The sequence below is a fragment of the Armigeres subalbatus genome, chromosome 1 (genome assembly GCF_024139115.2).
Source record: "Armigeres subalbatus isolate Guangzhou_Male chromosome 1, GZ_Asu_2, whole genome shotgun sequence".
NCBI lineage: Eukaryota > Metazoa > Arthropoda > Insecta > Diptera > Culicidae > Armigeres > Armigeres subalbatus.
Genome location: NC_085139.1, coordinates 73,513,291 through 73,533,005, shown reverse-complemented (window position 1 = coordinate 73,533,005; position 19,715 = coordinate 73,513,291). Strand labels below are relative to the sequence as shown.

Sequence of the window (19,715 nt, the reverse complement as noted above, 5' to 3'; positions counted from 1 at the left end):
CAATTATAAATTAATTTTCTATGCTCGGTGACACGGACATTGCGCGAACCCTCCCTCCTGAAAAAAGCCTCCCAATCGGAACCGGTCACGACAGGCCGGACGCAAAACAAATTACCTGCAAGATTGCTGCCGGTGGATTGAGTGCTGCATTTTCCGCTACCGTAGCGTGATAAATCTTCTGCGAGAAGGTCGGCACATTGTCGTTCTCGTCCAACAGTTTGATGGTGACCGGTGCCGTGGTGGACCGGCTGGTTCCATCCGGCGCCCTATCGGTGGCGATGGCAGTGAGCCCTATTTCAGTCGTCCGTTCGCGGTCCAGGGATGTAGCGTCGCGCACCGTTATGACGCCAGTGTCCGGATCGATGGCGAAGCTGGTGGCACTGTGGTCACCGACCAGAGAGTACGTTATTTGACCGTACGGTCCCGAATCGGCATCCCGGGCCGACACCGTACCAACGACCGTTCCGATGGGTGCGTTCTCCACGACGGACATTTCGTACTCGGGCTCGTCGAAGGCCGGATCGTTGTCGTTGGTGTTGATGACGTCGACCGTTACCTCGGCCGTAGAGGTCAGCTGCGGGATTCCGGTGTCCACCACGGTGACGTTGAACTGGATCGTTGGCGTTTGTTCATAATCGATACGGGCTTTGGTGCGGATCAGACCTGAAATAAAGCCAATGTAAAATTAGATTTTTAAAATGAAATGGAACCGATTGACTATTGTTATCTCAAGTGGTCACTTATTAAGAATTTAACATCGAAATAAAATAAAATTTAGGAATGTCCCAAACGCTGCTGCATAGTGATTCGTTAGTGTTGACAAATCAATCGTTCAACATCATGTCCCTCGTTTCGGTGCCATAATTAGTGAAAATGCCACCATTTTGCAATATCAGTCAAGATCGCCCCCCGTTAGCCTCATCAACTTCAACGATCTACGATAAGAGCACGGTCAATTATGGCCGCGTTATTATTGGTGTCAATACGAGTAGCTCTCCCGAGAGCAATTTATCGTATATGAGTCAAACGCTCGGAACAATTTATTGTAGGTAGTTAAGCTGAAATAATACAATCCGCACCGCACCATGTCATATCGGTTGTTCACAATCATAACTGTCAGTGACACGCGCTTGGTTTGCCATTGCTGGAACACGACGACGACGGGGGCGTTGATTCGCTAAAATTGTTTCGTTTTCAAACGCAACAACGCCTATAAATACCTATCCACCCACCCAGGGCTCACCGAACTTCCACCCGTGCTCAAATATAAATACAAATGCGTGTCATGGCACGAAAATCCCCTTGTTGACAGGTTAGCTTTGAGACATGACCCGGCAACGGATTTGAGGACCTCTGGAATAACCCACGTTGTTGGCTTCCCATTGACTCTCGCATAGGCACTCGAACGCAGGACAACCGCAAACGCGGGAGTCGACCCGGAGGGCCGACAATAAATAGCCAGACAAAACTCGATGTGCGCCCATTGCGTTCATTGTAATCAGCTGAAATGCGGTTGGTGACATCCAATTTCATTGGATTTCTATCACATATCTCATGCGTGCTAATGCCAGCTCGAATGGGTACCTATGGGGCCTCTCGATAACTGCTCCTGATAAGTGCGAAACTGTCGACGACGCGTCCGCCCCGTCGTCGTCGTCGTCGGGGAGAACCAATTTAGTGAATTGGATAGCGCTCGGTTATTATGGTCGCATATTTAGTGTTTGTGGCGTCAGGATGCGTTGGATGTTCTGCTGGGATGAAGGGATAAACTCCGAAGCACCACGGTTGTTCCTGTTGTCGCTACATGGGATCAGATGTCATTGAGTAATTTGAAACTACATAATAAATATTAATATCAATCCTACTAGAGATAGTAGGAAGTATCAATGTTACAGATTATACATTTGCTATCAATTTGTTAGGGAAGTACATGCAACAAATTTGTGTCTTTTCCCTCAATATAATTCTGAGGACAAGATGAGAACATATTTATTATTTTGACACTACCCGAGCAAAAATGAATAACTAATTGATAACAAATTCTATTATCCGGTTATCAAACATATTGATAACTGAACTTGTTATCATTTTGGCTGAATTAACAGCCAACATAACAAAAATGATACCAGAATTTTGTTCCTGAAATAACTACCTGAAAACAAATTAGGTTATCACTGATACCAAATTGATAACACATTTTGTTATACATGTTATTAACTCAAATAACTAATTTAGTTATTATTTAGTTATCAGCCATCACTGTTTTATCGACCAAAATAGTTAAATCTTCTTTGCCGACTTCGTTACGCATTGAAAAAAATGTTGGCATTCACTGGGACTCGAACTCGAATCGAGTGATTGTACGGCGTCGTCTCTAGGCACTCACCCAATTACGCTTTCTTGAGGAGCAGGAGAGAAAAGCACTATGCTTTCTACGATCTTGCATTTACTGAAGACTATTTATAATCAAATCATGATGCCATGACCATTTATGTAAATAACAGTCGGCTGGACAGAGTGCAAAGCAGAATAACTTATTAATAACAAACTTAATTATCCAGTTATATTGATAACTAGAATTGTTATCATTCTGGTTGAATTACAAGTCAACTTAACTAAAATGATAACCGAAATAAATTCAAAATAGCGAATCAGCAATCAGTTAGGATAAATACGGTTCGTCGTCCTTTTATTGAATAAATTTTGTTTTCAGTTGTGACCAATTAAATAATAGGTTTAGGTTAGTTTTTCTCTCGAATATTATCAATCATTAGGTTTTAAAACAATTACTAGCAGCGCCATGCTATAAATCAATTTCGGTTATAGTTTCAAACTAAACCACAACCTTGCATTTCACAGTGAAACGTTTTATGTTTTCATATGCATATATAAACATAAACACTGCTGATCCCAGGAAGCATTAATCCGTGAAAAAATGTTGTTATTCGGTGGTTCGGTGGGCCGGACAGTTTTCGTGGGGCCCTAAATGTACGAAATGGTTGATTTTGGTACATGAGGTTATGTGGGGGCCCGGGGCCATGGCCCCCCGGAATTAGGATTCGAATGAAAATTTCGTATGGGTACCTAGTTCACAACGCGCATTTTCGCCTACAATGTCTGCCGGGTCGACTAGTTAAACATATTTTTGGGCTATTGTGATAATCCATTCAAACACCTTCCAAAGCATTTTCTATTTCACATCTCATATTCCCATGAGTCCGTTCAACATCGACTATTGGAGGTTTGACTGCAGATGATCTTGCTCGTTTGCGTTCAAACCTAGGTTTAAACTGTCAATAGTTGAGCAATTAGTCTTTGGTTGAGCACATTGCTAGATCGACTAAAGTGCGAGCATGATTGTTTTCTCCACAACACACCAGATCGTTGCAATTTCTTGATTATTTGACACTTCCAGTTAAATTTTCCGCTTCCCCATATACATAAGCACTGTGGATCCCAAGACCAATTATATTGCGGTTAGTAAGACTATTCAACGTTCCTGAATTAGCACATGCCCTTGGATCACATGTTCCGGAAGCTGCAAGGCCATTTTAGGTTCTTATTAAACTACAACGCTTGGTTCTCAGATACATATTTCATTAGTCAACGACACCTGAAATGAAATTAAAGTTAATAAGGATAGTATACAACCAGGAAAGTTTCAACTTGTGTGCAAATTCCTTTGTTGACAGAGAAATAAACAAATCAGTGGATAACGTACGAATCGCCCGTATAAAAGTCGACTTCAGTGGATTAATTTTGTAATATTCTATGTTTGTCGATCATCAAACAGCACATTCCATAGTAAATTACCAGCGAAACTAATAAGTACCTGATCTCAAAATGTTATTTAAATTAAAACTATTTCATTTTTCTCTGATTTTGATGAGTCAAAATTTAAAAACGAATCCTGCTTTACTTTTCGTAACCCTTGAGCAGTATTGAGAATTAGACTTCGGTGTCAAAAGACTAATTCAGGATTCTGATAAATTCCAGTCGATTTATTTCTCAATATATTTAAATTTCAGAAAAATTCTAACTACTATTATTTGAGTTACATATACAATTGGGCAATGTTTAAGCGGGGCACGATGACCAACCAAATTGAATATTTTCCTCAAATTTTGGTAAAATATGACAAAAAAGTTCTTGGTGGAGTTCCTGAATGGATTTCCGAAGGAAACTACGATTTTTTTTACGTTTCATCAGAAATTCCTTTGTAAGGGTCTGTTCACAAATTACGTAACGCGTTTGGGAGGAGAGGGAGGTCCAACTTGCGTTATACTTTGTTACACTAAAAGGTGGGGGAGGGGGTGAGTACTACCAAATGTTACGCATAACGCAAATGAAAATTTTTGATTTTTGAATTTGAATTTGATTTTTTTTTATGAATGATTGAACCGGTTTCTGACACATCTTGATCAAGACGATGAATACGCTCAACTGCCCTTCCACGCATAATTGGCTCATATTAGCTCAGTAGTCACTTTTTATCTCACAGTTGTCTGTTTTGATGTATATTTCTCAAAAATCCTTAAAGATACTGAACTTTGTTCGAAAAATTATTGAAATTAGTATCAAGTCTGTTTGCATCATTGCTGAAATCCTGATGCGCGGTTTCTCCTCCATTTCTGCATAAAATGCTATTTCATGGGACGACACTTATTGGAATTTTGTTTTCTGATTAGAAAAGCATCTTAAAGAGTTTTAATTCTAACAAATTGAATTTTCATCTCTCCACTTTTACCACAAAATTATGCATATAAGGAATATGTTGATCGTATTGGTCATTAACGGAATCCAGTAAATGGCGGGACCGATTTGCTTAAAAAATCGAGACATATTTTTCGGCAGATCTGTCTCGCTAAATTATTATAATTGTCACTCTTGGCTTTTCGAATACATTCCGTTATTTCCCAGGAAATGCTTGTTTGAGCACGAATTTCTTAAACCATGTACGCCCAAATCGCAAAGTACCTAATAATCTTATTTCTAATTAAGTACAAGCAATCCTAGAACGGCAGTTCTCGAGCTACTCACAAGTGGCCTCAGATTTTGTAAATTTTGTCGACGGATTTTGTTGTTATGTGTTTTCAAAAGGTTGGGGTTTACAGTGCTTCAGAACGGGAAAACAAAAAGTCCGTATTATAGATACTATAAGCTGAAGGAGCTGAGCACTGGCTATACATGTTCTGGTGCAGCTTTCAGGATTTGGTAGCAACATTGGATTCCATAAAAAACCGAAATGTATTCCCGACAGACTATTGATCTCCGGTACTTCTCTGAAACGGAATTTCTGTAGTGCCTCAACTAGCTACATTGTATAATAGTCTGAATGGAATGGAATAGAATAATATTTCAATACTAGAATTTTGATCATGTGTTGAGAAAACTTATTGTTATCCTAAACCTAGCAATGTTCAAACAAATACCAAAAATCCACATGTTTCATATAAAAAAGAAAAAAAACTTCATATTTTTGGTCGAAATACGTATCTGTCAAGATACAATTAAGTGGTGGAATTCAATGGGATTGTACAAACTCGTCTTATGACAGGTGAAAACATTCCACTAAAAAGCTCAAAATAATTTTGTTACTTTTTGTTACGTGGGGGAGGGAGGGGGTAAAAAACTCCGATTTTTGCGTTACGTAATTTGTGAACAGACCCTAAAACCCTATGAAAACTGCGAAAACTCATTTAGGCATTTTTTCAAAAACCATTTAGGTTATCGTTGGGAAATTCCTTTAGTAAAACCACAGGTAAAACCATATAATATTCTTTTAGGATTTCATTCGGAAATTTATTAAGGAATGAAATAGTTTCCGAAAGAATTCCTAAAACAATTTCCGGAAAAATTGCTGAAAATATCTTCGAAGGGGTTCAGAAAGGACTCTCCGAGGAAATAGCGAAAACATTTCTGTCAAAATTTTTGAAGGAATTTTCGATAGAACTTAGTGTTAAAATACTTCGTCTGAACTTGACCAACTTCACTATTGATCCCACGACTGACTTCCCACAAATCACACCAAGGAAATACAAAACCGAACTAGCTTGTTTGCTTGCATGCTAAATGTAGACTCGTTTATTCGTCGTAAGGAACAAAGGATTGGGCACACAGGCCTTGCTTATTATGTGTATATGTATTTTATAATTTTGCCCGGTAGCACCGACTTTAAAAATAGTTTACATTAGGGAACCGATGGAATTCCCGCAGAAAAATCAAAAAGAATCTTTTCAGCAAATTTCGAAAAAAAATTCTAGGGAATTCCTAGAGGAATTTCCGAATGGTTCCCAAAAGCAATTTATGAAGAAATTTCTTTGAATAAATTTCTGAAGAGATTCCCGAAAAAATCAAAAGAAATAGAGAATATTGTGACGAAATTACTAAGGCAAATGTCCAAGAGCTTCTTCCTAAAGTTATCAAAGAATTTTCAAAGGATTACCCGTATAAATTCCCAAGGAATTACTTAAGATAGTTCTGAAAGAATTCCTATGGGAATTTAAGGAAAAATTGTCAAAGAACTTGCTGAGGAACCCCTAGAGGAATTTCGTTTTTTTTTAATCCGAAGGAATTCCTAAAATAATCCTCCATATTAATTTCCGATGAAATTCCTAAGCAAACTTTCAAAGAGTAAACATACTTCCGAAGGAATCTGTAAATGAATTTCTGGAGGAATTTTTAGAGGAATTCTAAAATATTTTCCGTCGATATTTCAAAAGGAATTTGCGAATGATTTTCGGAAAGTATATCCGGAAGAATTTCTAAGGGAATTACGAAAGAATTCGGAAGTATTTTGCCTTCAAAAACTCTTCTAGAAGTTCCTTCAGGAATTTTTTTCGAAAATCCATTCAGGTTCTCTTTTGGAAATGCCTTCAAAAATTTATTTGGGAATTCCTGCACTAAACTCAACATAAAATTTCTTCAAAATTACCTCCAAAAATTTATTTGGGAACTCCTCCAGAATTTCATTTCTTAAATAATCAAAAAAATACCGCCCGGATTTCCATCGGATATTCTTCCAGGGACTTCTTTAAAAGATTATTCGAAAAACCTCCGAGATTTCCTTCGGAGATTTCTTTAGAATTTTTTTCGAAAGATTTTACAGGCAATTCTTTGAAATTTATTGAAAATGAAGTTGTTTGCGATGTAGTTATTTATTGAATTTTCGAAAAAAAAAATCCACAAATAAACAACAAACAGTAAAAGACTTTCGGAAAGATGGAGGCATTTTCAAAGAAATTCCTGCAGGAAGTTCCGGAAGAATTCCCGAAGAATGTTTTAAAGGAATTGCTGGAAGAAGTTCTGAAAAAATCATTTGGTAAATTTTGAATGAATTCCTTATGGATATCTAGAAGAATTCTTTCCAGCCATTCATGAAAAAGTTGCCGAAACAATTTCAAAAGGAAAAATTTCCGAAGAAATTCTCAAAAAAAAATCCGAAGACATCATCAATGAATGGAATTTTTAAAGAAATTTCAGTAGGAATTGCTAAAGAAACTTCCAAAGGAATTCCTCAAGGAGTCTCCGAAGGAGAATGTAATTCGTGGAACAAAATCCGAAAGCATTCCTTTAACAATTTCAGAAAAAAAAATCATGAAGGATTTCCTGAAGAAATTCGTAATGGAAATTTTTAAGGAATTTTCGGCGAAATTTTGTAAGGAATCTCCAAAGGAATACCCAAATTCCTAATTCCTAAATAATCTTCTAAGGTTTAAAAATAAAAAAATTCGGAGGAATATCTGGAGGAATTATCAAATAAATTTCTTGATTTATTTCCAAACTAATTTCTGGAGTGTTTTTCGAAGGAATTCATAAATGAGTGTTTAAACGATACTTCTTTGAATATTTTCAGAAAAACCAGGAATTTTACAATAAGGCTTTTGCAATACAGTTTTAAATAATTCACAGACAATACAATTAAATTAAATTTTCGTAATGTTTGAAAATACCTGACGTTTTAACTAAATATCTTGACTAAATACTATGCAGCGAGGCGACAACGCCCCAGTTCTGTGTTACAATGGCTGTGAATAAGAAAATAAGAAGCGTTTTTGACTGAGGCTCTTAATATTCGCCCAGCAATATTTGATTTGCTGATGCTCAGCAAGTGGTTTTGTCAGTTATATTAAGACATTGATTTTAAAATATAAATTATTTACTGTGGAGTCGGAACAAAAAAATCGGTAAAGCATTCACAGTTGGGATTTAATTATTTTGCTAAATCAGTTTGTCTTATTAGCCAACTGTCCCAGTAGCACAAATCTAAAAACAAAGAAAACTGATCAATTAAATTGATTTAAATAAATAAAAAAAATGTCAATATAACTAATGTGCAACTTAACTTGAAATTTCTAAGCTGCAATAATTTTCCTGCACTAATGCCAGATGCTTTAAGAATAGGGAAGATTTGGGCATACATCCAGGACCCACAAAAGCTTATTATGAACCACAACAAACCTATTTTGCGAGTCACCTACAAATTTAGGTACCCGACTGAATAAAGCCAAAGATCAGTTTAACAATTTATGTATTATTATTTTAGATAAAGCCTCATTCAAACTCTCAAACTAATCAATAAACCTATTAATTAACCAAAAAAATGTATATCACTACACCGACTTAGAGACACCATCGCTTGAGGTAGATTTGAAATTGAATTTTGACGAGATCCACCTTAACAACATTTATGAACTGTCATAAGACTAGTTTAGTACTATTCCAATTAGCTCCACCACGATGTATTTCTTTACAGATACGTATTTCGACTTCAATTATTAGGCCGTTTTCAGTGTCTTGTGCTTGGCTCGACTCGACTTAAGTTAATTGATTTTTTTTATTGCGATTAGTCATCGGCGTGGCAAAACAATGATCGGCGGCGCGCCGACCCAAAATCATCGGCGGCGGCAGCGCACAGGTCTAGTTTTATCACTATAATATCAAATGAAAATATCGATTCAGAATGATAGAAGTAGACAGCACGTGGTGACTGTGGATGGCAGGTTTTTAATTTTGCTGCTAAAAATGTTCTTTCTTTCTTGTGAATATTATTGCGATTCTTTTCTAAAATTAGCAGAAGGCCAAACAAGTTACGCGCCACTCATCCATGCGCCATGATCAATAGTTGTGCGCCACCGTAATGTAAATAAAAAAACGTCAACATATTTATGTTTTCGTTTGTCAACAAACAAAACAAGTAGTGAATCAGCAGCTAATATCATACAGTTCAAAATCAGGGAATAAATCTAATTTTCAATGCAGAGAATCAAACAGGAAGTTTTGGGCCGGCATGCTTCATCCAATACTAAATACCATGCATTATATGCGTTCTTTTTCTTGGGCTTTTCCAAAGTGCAATGTGCAAGGATTTACGGGAAACATCACAGTACAATCTGCAACTGGATTCATTGTTATCAAGAAAATGAACTTATGTCTCGTAAGGACCGTAAGAGAGTATTTCTTCAGTTTGGTATTGAGAAGCGACAGTGGATTTTTGACCTATTCAAATCTAACCCCACGATGTTTCTGGATGAAGCGAAAGCCAGGTTCGAACACGTCTTCAAAGTAACAATCAGTATAGCTTCCATTTCGAGGATTCTACACGCCGAAGGATATACTTGGAAGCAGTGGCGCCGGGAGTGGGTGGGACAGGTAGGACATGTCCTACGCATGAATTTTCCTGGGTGGGACAGTCAAAGCATTGTCCTACCCATGATCGTGGTAAAAACATATGAAATCATTGGATGGCAAGAGTTTGTGTGTTAGTGAAGATGATTTTAAGTTAATCAGAGTCCAAACAATAACCTTAGATGTTTTTGGGATCCAAAAGCAATAGACTACTGATTGTTGTGTAGGACTTCAGGCACTTTAAAATCCCTAAAGCGCTCAAAGATGTTTAGGTTTTACAGAGATGAAATAGAAGTTGTTGTAATCTACAAATGCGATTAAGGTGACACGGGAAGCACAAACAATCATCAAATCGTCATCATTTCATCATTGAATGCTTAATTTTTTTCCTACAACAAATATGATTTTGAAAAAGTATCACCGGCGCGTGCTTACTCGCACTCTATATGCTGATACATTTACAGTTACATCGAACAACTGAAAACCGAAATACGCCGCTCCAAAATTACGAGGTGGCAATGCTAGAAAGAGACAAAAGATAGGAAAAATAACACGGTGTATAGTGCCTCCCCGAGTCACCTTAATTAAATATTTTAGAAGTTATGATAAAGCACGATTGAATGGATTATTAAAAGCCCACGAAGAAAGTCTTCTTTAAACCTCAAAAGGTCTATTGGTGAGCTTCGTGGCCGTGCGGATACCGACGTCAATCGTCTAGACGCATGGGCTATGCAGCGTGGGTTCGATTCCCGCCCCGGTAAGGAGGAAACTTTTGGTGATCGAAAAATTCTTCACCGGTCCACTGGGTGTTATGTGTCCTGTCCGTTGTCTAGGTGTTAAGTGTTCAGTCTGTACGTCAGTCTTAAAGACCGCTCTGAGCTCCAAAAACAGATTCTTTGACAATCATGCAATTTTTTGGTAGTTTGTTATGGATAGCTAAATCCTGGAGGTAATATGAAATTCAAGCAGTTAGAAATAATTGATTGAAACCATTGCTTTTTTTTAATTCCTGTGACCGGTGACTTTTTATAAGTTTGTAAATATATTCGATAATCGATAATGGAAAAGCAATATTTCTCCTAAAAATCGAGGAAATTTTATCAAATTATATAAATATTCAGGCCGCAAGAACTTTTCAAGTTCTGATCATTTTTAGATTATATTGCAAGCATAACTTTTCCGTTTTGAAATGGATTTCATATCAACATGATACAGTTATGCTTTCAGCGGCAGTACAGGTAAAATTTTCATCGATATCTCAATACCAAATCGGCCTCGTCGGAGACATGATCGGTGGTCTAGCGGCTATCGTTTCTGCCTATGAGCAGGAGATCATGGGTTGGGACTCGGCCTTTCCTATTCTGTATGCCTTAGTTCTTTCTGTGTTTCACGTTCTACCAAAACGATTCCTAACGTTACAGCTTGCACACAACAGTTCCAAAACTTCCCGTGGCACCGATGGGAGGACGTAGAGTTCTCTGCTACTTTATTAAGTATACGTGTCCCAGCCAATCATTCTTAAAAAAGCTTATCTATCGTGGAGAATTCAGCCGTAAAGCACGCGTTTCTTTGGTATGTTTTTGGGACATTCTGGAATTCTCAACACGTACATGACCGATGGAACGTTTACAAGAAAGAAATTCTTCGAGTGTTGTCGCAGCTTTGCAAATAGCGGAGCAGTTAATAAGCACCCAGGTTTTAACTCAGTATAGATTTTGGATGGTGCCAGAATACACTGCCACCATTGTATTGTAGAGTACCTAAAATCTATGGGATTCCATGTTATTTTCTTACCACCTTATACACCATCTTTTAATCCTATCGAATTAATTTTTGGTTACTGCAAAAAGAAAATGCAACGTAAATTCAAAGAAAATAGCTCAACTAACTTGATCTCTTTCATCTCTGACACATTAAACCAGTATACATCATTCGACTGTACAAACATTTTCAAAAATGTGGATACTTTCTTTGCGGGAAGTTCAACCCTGCTATTTGATTGAATCAAATTGTAAAAGCCATGGGTTTCGGAAATTGCAGCAGAGAGAAATAAACTGAACATAAAATAAAACTTTTCAGTTTTTTATTTCATAGGGGAAATGTTCCGATCTCCATCTCACTGTACATATATCCATCTCATCGCTAAACAAAGAAATAAGGCACCAAATTTATCGCTTCTTTTTGTCAACATGCGTGCTCACTGCTGAAAAAAAACATAAAAATAATAAACAAACTAAATTCCTTACCATTGCTTTGTTTTTGATGGGATGGAAATAGGAGCTATGAGATGAAGTGGCGAACCGTTCCCCTACATATTCGGAAATCAACTGTATTAAAATTTTCGGAAAAGGTTTCAGGAACTTGATATTCTTACAGATGGTCAATATCCTCGGCGTCGACTACTTCATCCTCTAGCTCTCTTCCGAAGCTATCCTCTGCTGCCACAACACTTCCACTCACATCTGTCAGCAACGATTCATTTACGGCCTGCATTGTAAATAATGAATTCAGCTGAAATTGCATAGAGTTTACATAAATTGTTAATTTTAAAAAAATCGTCTCTAAGACCAACAAACTGTTCCTTGAATCCTTTATTTACATTTTGCTCAATACCAATATCTTTGCGAGTATTGTTCAATACTTTTTGTGAATTCGAAGGCACCGTTCTGAATAGGTGTATTAGGTGGTGGGGTGCTCCCCGCAGTTTTAATTCTTCTCGTTCAAATGCATCTTTTGTGAGCAAAAAGGACATCCAAACCGACCAGTTTATTTCTGAAGATCTGTAGGAACTTTCGTGGATCAATTTGAGCTCATCGGAAAGGCTTCGAATTGATTGATTAGAAGCCGCACCAGCCCTGTCACGCTCCTCCGGTTTCAACAGCTGCATTCGCAGTATATCGTACATATTGGCTGAAGCAACAGAATCTGAGTAAATATGTACGAAAACTTTCATATCCTTGTTGAGGAATTTCTGAATTTTCTCAGGTTTTTCCAATAGTTGGGTTGGTTTGTATGTTCGTTTGGAAGCTTTGCATTGGAACGTGACGAACTTGTCCATGTCCACTTGGTCTGGAGTAGCTTTTTCATGTCAATGGACGGTATATTTATTCGCATCGCCACCAACCACAGGCTCGAATACGGCTTCTCTTCGAACGTAGCTCGCACAATATTTCCAAACCGTATGCATCACTTCTTCGGCGTTTTCACAGTTCACCTGAATATTTCCAATCGATGGTCCAGATTTATGTCCTTTAAAGTTCCGGGTGTAGACTGTTACGGGGAAACAAAACATTTTCTGGTCATGTTCAATATGCCGAGGCTGGTCGTCGATCTCTTCATCGGTATTCTTATCTTCTAATGGATCAAAGGAGAAATCCTCATCATCTATCTTCCGTTGTTTGCTGCTCTGATTCACAGATGATTCATCCTCCTCCAGGAATTCAATGTGCATTTGGTCAACATCATTGAAATATTCGTGGGAATCCATTTCCTTTGCCTGTTAATACACAAATTAAATGATTTATCTGTCCCAAATACCTAAAATAATGATTTCTTATTTACCTGAGCTAAGAGAAAAACAACAACATCTAGGGGAACTGCTCTCTGAATTCATACCATGTACCCAAATCAATACCATACGAAAACAAAGAATTGGTGCGCAAATTGTTTTATTTCTCATTTTTGTGATTTTTTTCAGCAGTGAGCACGCCGAATAACAACAAAACACGACACAAATTGAGCCTAAATAGCCTGTTTTGCAAATGTTATTGATATAGGAGCATGTTATTAATAATGGAACAGATGCCCTATATGATTCGTATCGGCACTTTTGACAGTTGTTTGTGAACAGTCGGTTCCACTCGGATCATTCGCATAAGGTAACGGATGTATTTTTGTCAAGGGTGATTTTTTAAATTGATCCAAATAAAAAGTAAGTTTATAAATTTGAAACGAGATTTGAAATGCTATTTTGACGCTACGCAAATTATTATATGAAAAATGGTACTGTATAATGCACAGCAACTATATTTGTCAGCCAAAAACTTCCAAAAATAAAAATAAAATTTTACCCAACATCGCACAACCCTGGCGCATAACCCGGTCGTTGAAAGGAAAATCATAGAAATGCTAAAAATTCTCGAGAAACACAATAATTCAAGAATTCCTCAATTTCATCGCCTCTGGTTCGATTTGTTGTAAATTTGATAGGATCAAGACGGAACAGAAGTTCTATGAAGGATGTTCTTTGCTTTTAGCAGCTAATGCAGAACAATGGATAACATTAATTTAGTCTCGGGTCCTAACTACAAGTTACAACCTGCAAAACTTTTGACGCTTAACAGTGTCAAAGTTGTAGTTCGACATCGCATATTTTCAAAGACAATGCCGAAGAGAGCACACGCATATGGTTTCATGCTGCGAGAAAACAAAAAAATATTCCAATTATTTTGTTTGTGTTTCTAATTTTTGTCATTTCTTATGCAGCGTACACACTAGTCAAGCAGTTTGACGAACATTGACTCAGCCCCCAAGAAAACGCTTCGGTTGCTGCTTTGTTTGAACGTGTGTGAAGTTGTTCGAACAACCATTTGACAGTTGGCGACTCGGTTGGAAAACATTAAAACGGTTTGATTTTGGTTTGAGTTGTCGGGGGTGGAGTCAAGGTTCGCCGAACATGTTTGAGCATTTGTAGTGAAGTTGCACAAATCCCCATATATTTTTTGAAGGTTGGTGCTCAAGTTGACGCTTCGGTCGTTTGTGTGTGATATTGTTGGTCGAATAAATTGATTGTTCGTGTTGCTGTTGATAAAACTTGATGGACGTTTGAAAAACGAGAGGTGGAGTGAATGTTGGTCGAACTGCTTGACCGTGTGTACGTTCCATTATGTGCGATTAACCTAAGCAAAACATACTTTGCTATGTGATATCAAATTCCACTGAAATGTTTGTGTTGTGTAAATTTGCTGAACAAAAGGAATAGGCATGAAATGGTCAAATATCGTTGTGGATGATAGCGTAACATATTAAATCAGTGTTATTTTTGTCATCCGAATCAATTGGAAACAATTTTGATTCTCTGAGCGATGCCATCAAATGATGTTTAAGCGACGAGTTCTCCTGCAATTCCGCCGCCAAGGCATACAAACTTCCTCGTATCGGTTTGCAACAAGGACAAGCATCTCGGAATCCAAAACAGGTTTTCAGGGGCACTCCACTCAATATGAAAGCATCGCACGACTGTCATTTTTATTATTCCACGAAGAGAAGCTATAAGGGCCTATAAGCAGAGTAACGTCATGTTTCACGTTTGACAGGTCTCCTGCTCGTTTAGAACGCGCATTTGTATGGAACTGACTAACAATTCTGTTCCAATTCTGACACTTGACGACACTGTTATTATTAACTATTATTATTAATATTATTAATATTATGATTCTTATAGTCACTGTAATTCCACGCATGCCGCACGCAGCAAAGCTGAAATAATAAAAACAAAAGTTTTCCGCTGCCTCCGTATTGAGTGGTGAGCCCTTGAAAACGTGAGTGAATTTAGTTTTGGATTCTGTGATGCTTGTCCTTAGAGGAGAATATGACGATATTTCGGACCTTGAAGATTGTTGCAATTCGTTCGTAAGTGCAGTCTACGAACTCCATCCAATATGGTATTATTTTTGCCTTTTTTGTACAACAAAGTTGCATTTCACTCCAAAAAACTAACTTTTCATAGAAGGCTCGGAGACCCATCGTGTTACATATCGACTCAGCTCAACGAACTGAACAAATGCCTGTCTGTACGTGTGTATGTGTGCGATAAGTGAGAAATAAGAAGTGGAACTAAGAAGTAAGTAGCGAGAAGTTGGAAGTGATAAGTGAGAAGCGAAAAGTGAGAATCGCAAAGCATAAGAAGCGAGAAATGAGAAATGAAAGGTGAGAAGCGAGCGAGGAGGAAGGAAGAAGTGAGAAATAAGAAGTGAGTAATGAGAAGAGAGAAGTGAGAAGTAAGAAGTGAGAACTAAGAAGTAAGTAGCGAGAAGTGTGAAGTGATAAGTGAGAAGCGAAAAGTGAGAATCGAAAAGTGAGAAGCGAAGAGGAAGTAAGAAGTGAGAAATGAGAAGAGAGGATTGATGATGATGATGATGATGATGGTCCCGCCACATACCCCTACAAAGGTTTGAGCTAGACGATTTATCTTTAAGATAATTAATAATGATAAATTTTAATCAGATTTGGCAAACAATAAACGATCCGATTATTTCCACAGATATAAATAACATTAACATATAACATCGCTATACAGCAAAAAACATAAGTTAGTAAAAAAAACAGTTGAATTCCACCACAGAGTTTTGCAAGCATCATCAGTGGTACAGCGAGCCCGATTAAGTTACAAAACTTGTGATACCTCTCGCATGATGCCAAAAGTTTCGTCAAGAAGCGCGTACTCAAACTATTCTCGCTAGTACCAATCAATTTAATTTACTCGAAAAAAATCAAAACTTGTGTTACCTCTCCGTAGATACCAAAAGTCTTGATAAAATCGCGTTCTATCTGAGAGCTCACTACTTTTCATAGTATCCTTCAAACAGTTCCAAATGTTTCAAGTATTGATCATAAAATCGTAAAAAGTCATTTATACCTGTATTCGCGCGCGATTCTCAAACATTTGTAGACTACACAAAAGAATGTAAAAATACAAATCAATAAATAAAATCAATAAATAATCATCATCATCGAGGCGAACAAAAATAGTCTATAAGCGCCCTAATGAAATAAAAAATCATTTACATTGTTCAAGAAAAGATATCCGTTATCACAAACTTCGTCAAGATACACAATTAGTCAATACCAAAAACTTAAATATATGACTGTTTAAAAAACAGCTTTTACGTGTGAAATACAAAGTCTCTTGAACAGTGATAGTGTCCTTGCACGCTTGATGTGTATAGGCATCGAATTGAATACGTTTATTCCTTTATAAAACAATGAATTTTGTGAAGCTCCATTCAAAAAATAAGGTGTTCTTATTTCATCCGCGTTTCTAGTATTATATCTGAGAAGTGAAAAATGCGTAAAGTAAGAAGTGAGAACTTAGAAGTAATTAGCAAGAAGCGTGAAATGATAAGTGCGAAGCAAAAAGTGAAAAGTGAGAAATGCGAGGTAAAATGTAAGAAGTAAGCGAGTAGGAAGTGAAAAGTTACAAGTGAGAAAAGAGAAGAGAAAAGAAATGAGAAATACGAACTGAAAAGTAAGAAGTAGAAGCGAGAAGTGTGAAGTGAAAAGTGAGAATGGAAAAGTGATAAGTGAAAAATTAGAAGTGAAATGTGAGAAATAAGCGAGGAGCAAATAAGAAATGAGAAGTAAAATGTGAAAAAAGAGCGACGAGGAAGTGAGAAGTGAGAAGCGAGAAGTGAAAGAGGCGGATGTTAAAATAATAACATCTCCTGGAAGTATAACATACATATAGCCCGATAGTTTAAATGTTCTGGGTCATCTAAAGAAGTGGTTCTCAATCTGGAGTACATGTACCCCTAGGGTACCTTTGTTGGCCACAGGGGGTACCTCGGATAACAATACGTGATGGCGGATGTAATTCCCATAAGATGCTGTCCATATTCAGCGTAAACAGGTTTTGATCAGGTTTCAATACCCTTCTCCCCCAGCGTGGACAACTGCTCATATAAACTTTCAAAATTTTGCATAAACCGTAGACATTCGCCATACACCTCCTCTCTCTAAACTGTCGACGTTTTATGTGTATGGCATATGGACATACCCTAAAAAGAATTGATAATGTTTTGGTAATTGTAAAAAAAAATATTTCAAAGGTATATATTGTACATAATATGCATGGCGATCAGTAAATCAAAACTTATCCAGCTTTGTACGCTCGGTAATGCCGGCTTATCGGTGTGTAAAAATCAATTGGTCTCTATACTTTTTGACACTAGCTGGAGGAAAACTCACTGCCGAAAAGGCCATTTTTCCCATCACTCAGGAACGCCAGTGGGCTTTCCTCCACCTAGTGTCAAACATTACAGTGACCGATTGATTTTTACACACCGACAAGCCGCCACTACCGAGCGTGGAAAGCTGGATTGAATCCTGCCCGTCACAAACACCAAAGTATATGAAGGGCTGTAGGACAAAAGATCAAAAAGACAAAACGTCTAGCGAGAAAATTAAAAAAAAAAACTTCAACGTCTGACCGAAACCAAATTCTAAACAATATTTTAAGAATATGCGAACTAAACTCTAGAATCTAAAAATTCGAAAGACTTCAAAACTCTAGAATCTGAAGGTTCGAAAGCCTTCATTTGAAGACATGAAGTTTTTTTTCGAAAAGTTCAGTAGCTTCGTTGTAAGAGGCTTGGAAGCCTTCTTCTAAGCGTATCGAAAGCCTTCTTTAAGAGGCTCGGAAGCCTCCTTTCAAGAGGCTCGGAAGCCTCCTTTGAAGAGGATCGGAAGCCTCCTTTCAAGAAGCTCGGAAGCCTCCTTTCAAGAGGCTCGGAAGCCTTCTTTCAAGAGGCTCGGAAGCCTCCTTTTACGAGGCTCGGAAGCCTCCTTTCACGAGGCTCGGAGGCCTCCTTTCAAGGGGCTCAGGCCTCCTTTCAAGAGGCCTGGAAGCCTCCTTTCAAGAGGCCTCGAAGCCTCCTTTCAAGAGGCTCAGAAGCCTCCTTTCAAGAGGCCTGGAAGCCTCCTTCAAGAGGCTCCAGCCTCCTTTCAAGGGGCTCGGAAGCCTCCTTTCAAGAGGCTCAAGCCTCCTTCAAGAGGCCTCGAAGCCTCCTTTCAAGAGGCTCAGAAGCCTCCTTCCAAGAGGCCTCCGAGCCTCCTTTCAAGAGGCCTGGAAGCCTCCTTTCAAGAGGCCTGGAAGCCTCCTTTCAAGAGGCCTCAGAGCCTCCTTTCAAGAGGCCTCAAGCCTCCTTTCAAGAGGCCTCAGAAGCCTCCTTTCAAGAGGCCTCCAAGCCTCCTTTCAAGAGGCCTCAAGCCTCCTTTCAAGAGGCCTGGAAGCCTCCTTTCAAGAGGCTCGAAGCCTCCTTTCAAGAGGCTCGGAAGCCTCCTTTCAAGAGGATCGGAAGCCTCCTTCAAGAGGCCTGGAAGTCTCCTTTCACGAGGCTCAAGCCTCCTTTCACGAGGCTCAGGCCTCCTTTCACGAGGCCTGGAAGCCTCCTTCACGAGGCCTGGAAGCCTCCTTTCACGAGGATCGGAAGCCTGCTTTCACGAGGATCGGAAGCCTCCTTTCAAGAGGCTCGGAAGCCTCCTTTTACGAGCCTTCTTTCAAGAGGCTCGGGAACCTCCTTTCAAGAGGCTCGGAAGCCTCCTTTCAAGAGGCCTGGAAGCCTCCTTCAAGAGGCCTCAAGCCTCCTTTCAAGAGGCTCCAAGCCTCCTTTCAAGAGGCCTGGAAGCCTCCTTTCAAGAGGCTCAGAAGCCTCCTTTCAAGAGGCCTCACAGCCTCCTTTCAAGAGGCCTGGAAGCCTCCTTCAAGAGGCTCGGAAGCCTCCTTTCAAGAGGCTCAGGCCTCCTTCAAGAGGCTCAGAAGCCTCCTTTCAAGAGGCCTCAGAAGCCTCCTTTCAAGAGGCTCAGAAGCCTCCTTTCAAGAGGCTCGGAAGCCTCCTTCAAGAGGCTCAGCCTCCTTTCAAGAGGCCTCAAGCCTCCTTTCAAGAGGCCCAGCCTCCTTCAAGAGGCTCAGGCCTCCTTCAAGAGGCTCAGAAGCCTCCTTTCAAGAGGCTCAGAAGCCTCCTTTCAAGAGGCTCAGGCCTCCTTCAAGAGGCTCAGAAGCCTCCTTTCAAGAGACTCAGCCTCCTTTCAAGAGGCTCCAGCCTCCTTTCAAGAGGCCTCAAGCCTCCTTTCAAGAGGCTCAGAAGCCTCCTTTCAAGAGGCTCAGAAGCCTCCTTCAAGAGGCTCAGAAGCCTCCTTTCAAGAGGCTCAGGCCTCCTTTCAAGAGGCTCAGAAGCCTCCTTCAAGAGGCTCGGAAGCCTCCTTCAAGAGGCCTGAATGTCTCCTTCCAAGAGGCCCAAGCCTCCTTCCAAGAGGCCTCAAGCCTCCTCCAAGAGGCCTGGAAGCCTCCTTCCAAGAGGCTCGGAAGCCTC

General features: G+C 39.1%; 1 protein-coding gene across 8 annotated transcripts in view; it reads right to left on the bottom strand.

Annotated features, from left to right (window-relative positions):
• LOC134227108 (cadherin-87A) overlaps nucleotides 1-19,715 on the bottom strand; it is a 1,007,180-nt gene that overhangs the window by 36,651 nt on the left and 950,814 nt on the right. For all 8 annotated transcript variants that reach the window (XM_062708398.1, XM_062708391.1, XM_062708382.1 and 5 more), the window contains one exon: nucleotides 116-663. In XM_062708398.1, coding sequence (XP_062564382.1) covers nucleotides 116-663 — 548 coding nt within the window. The remainder of the gene's footprint in view (nucleotides 1-115; nucleotides 664-19,715) is intronic.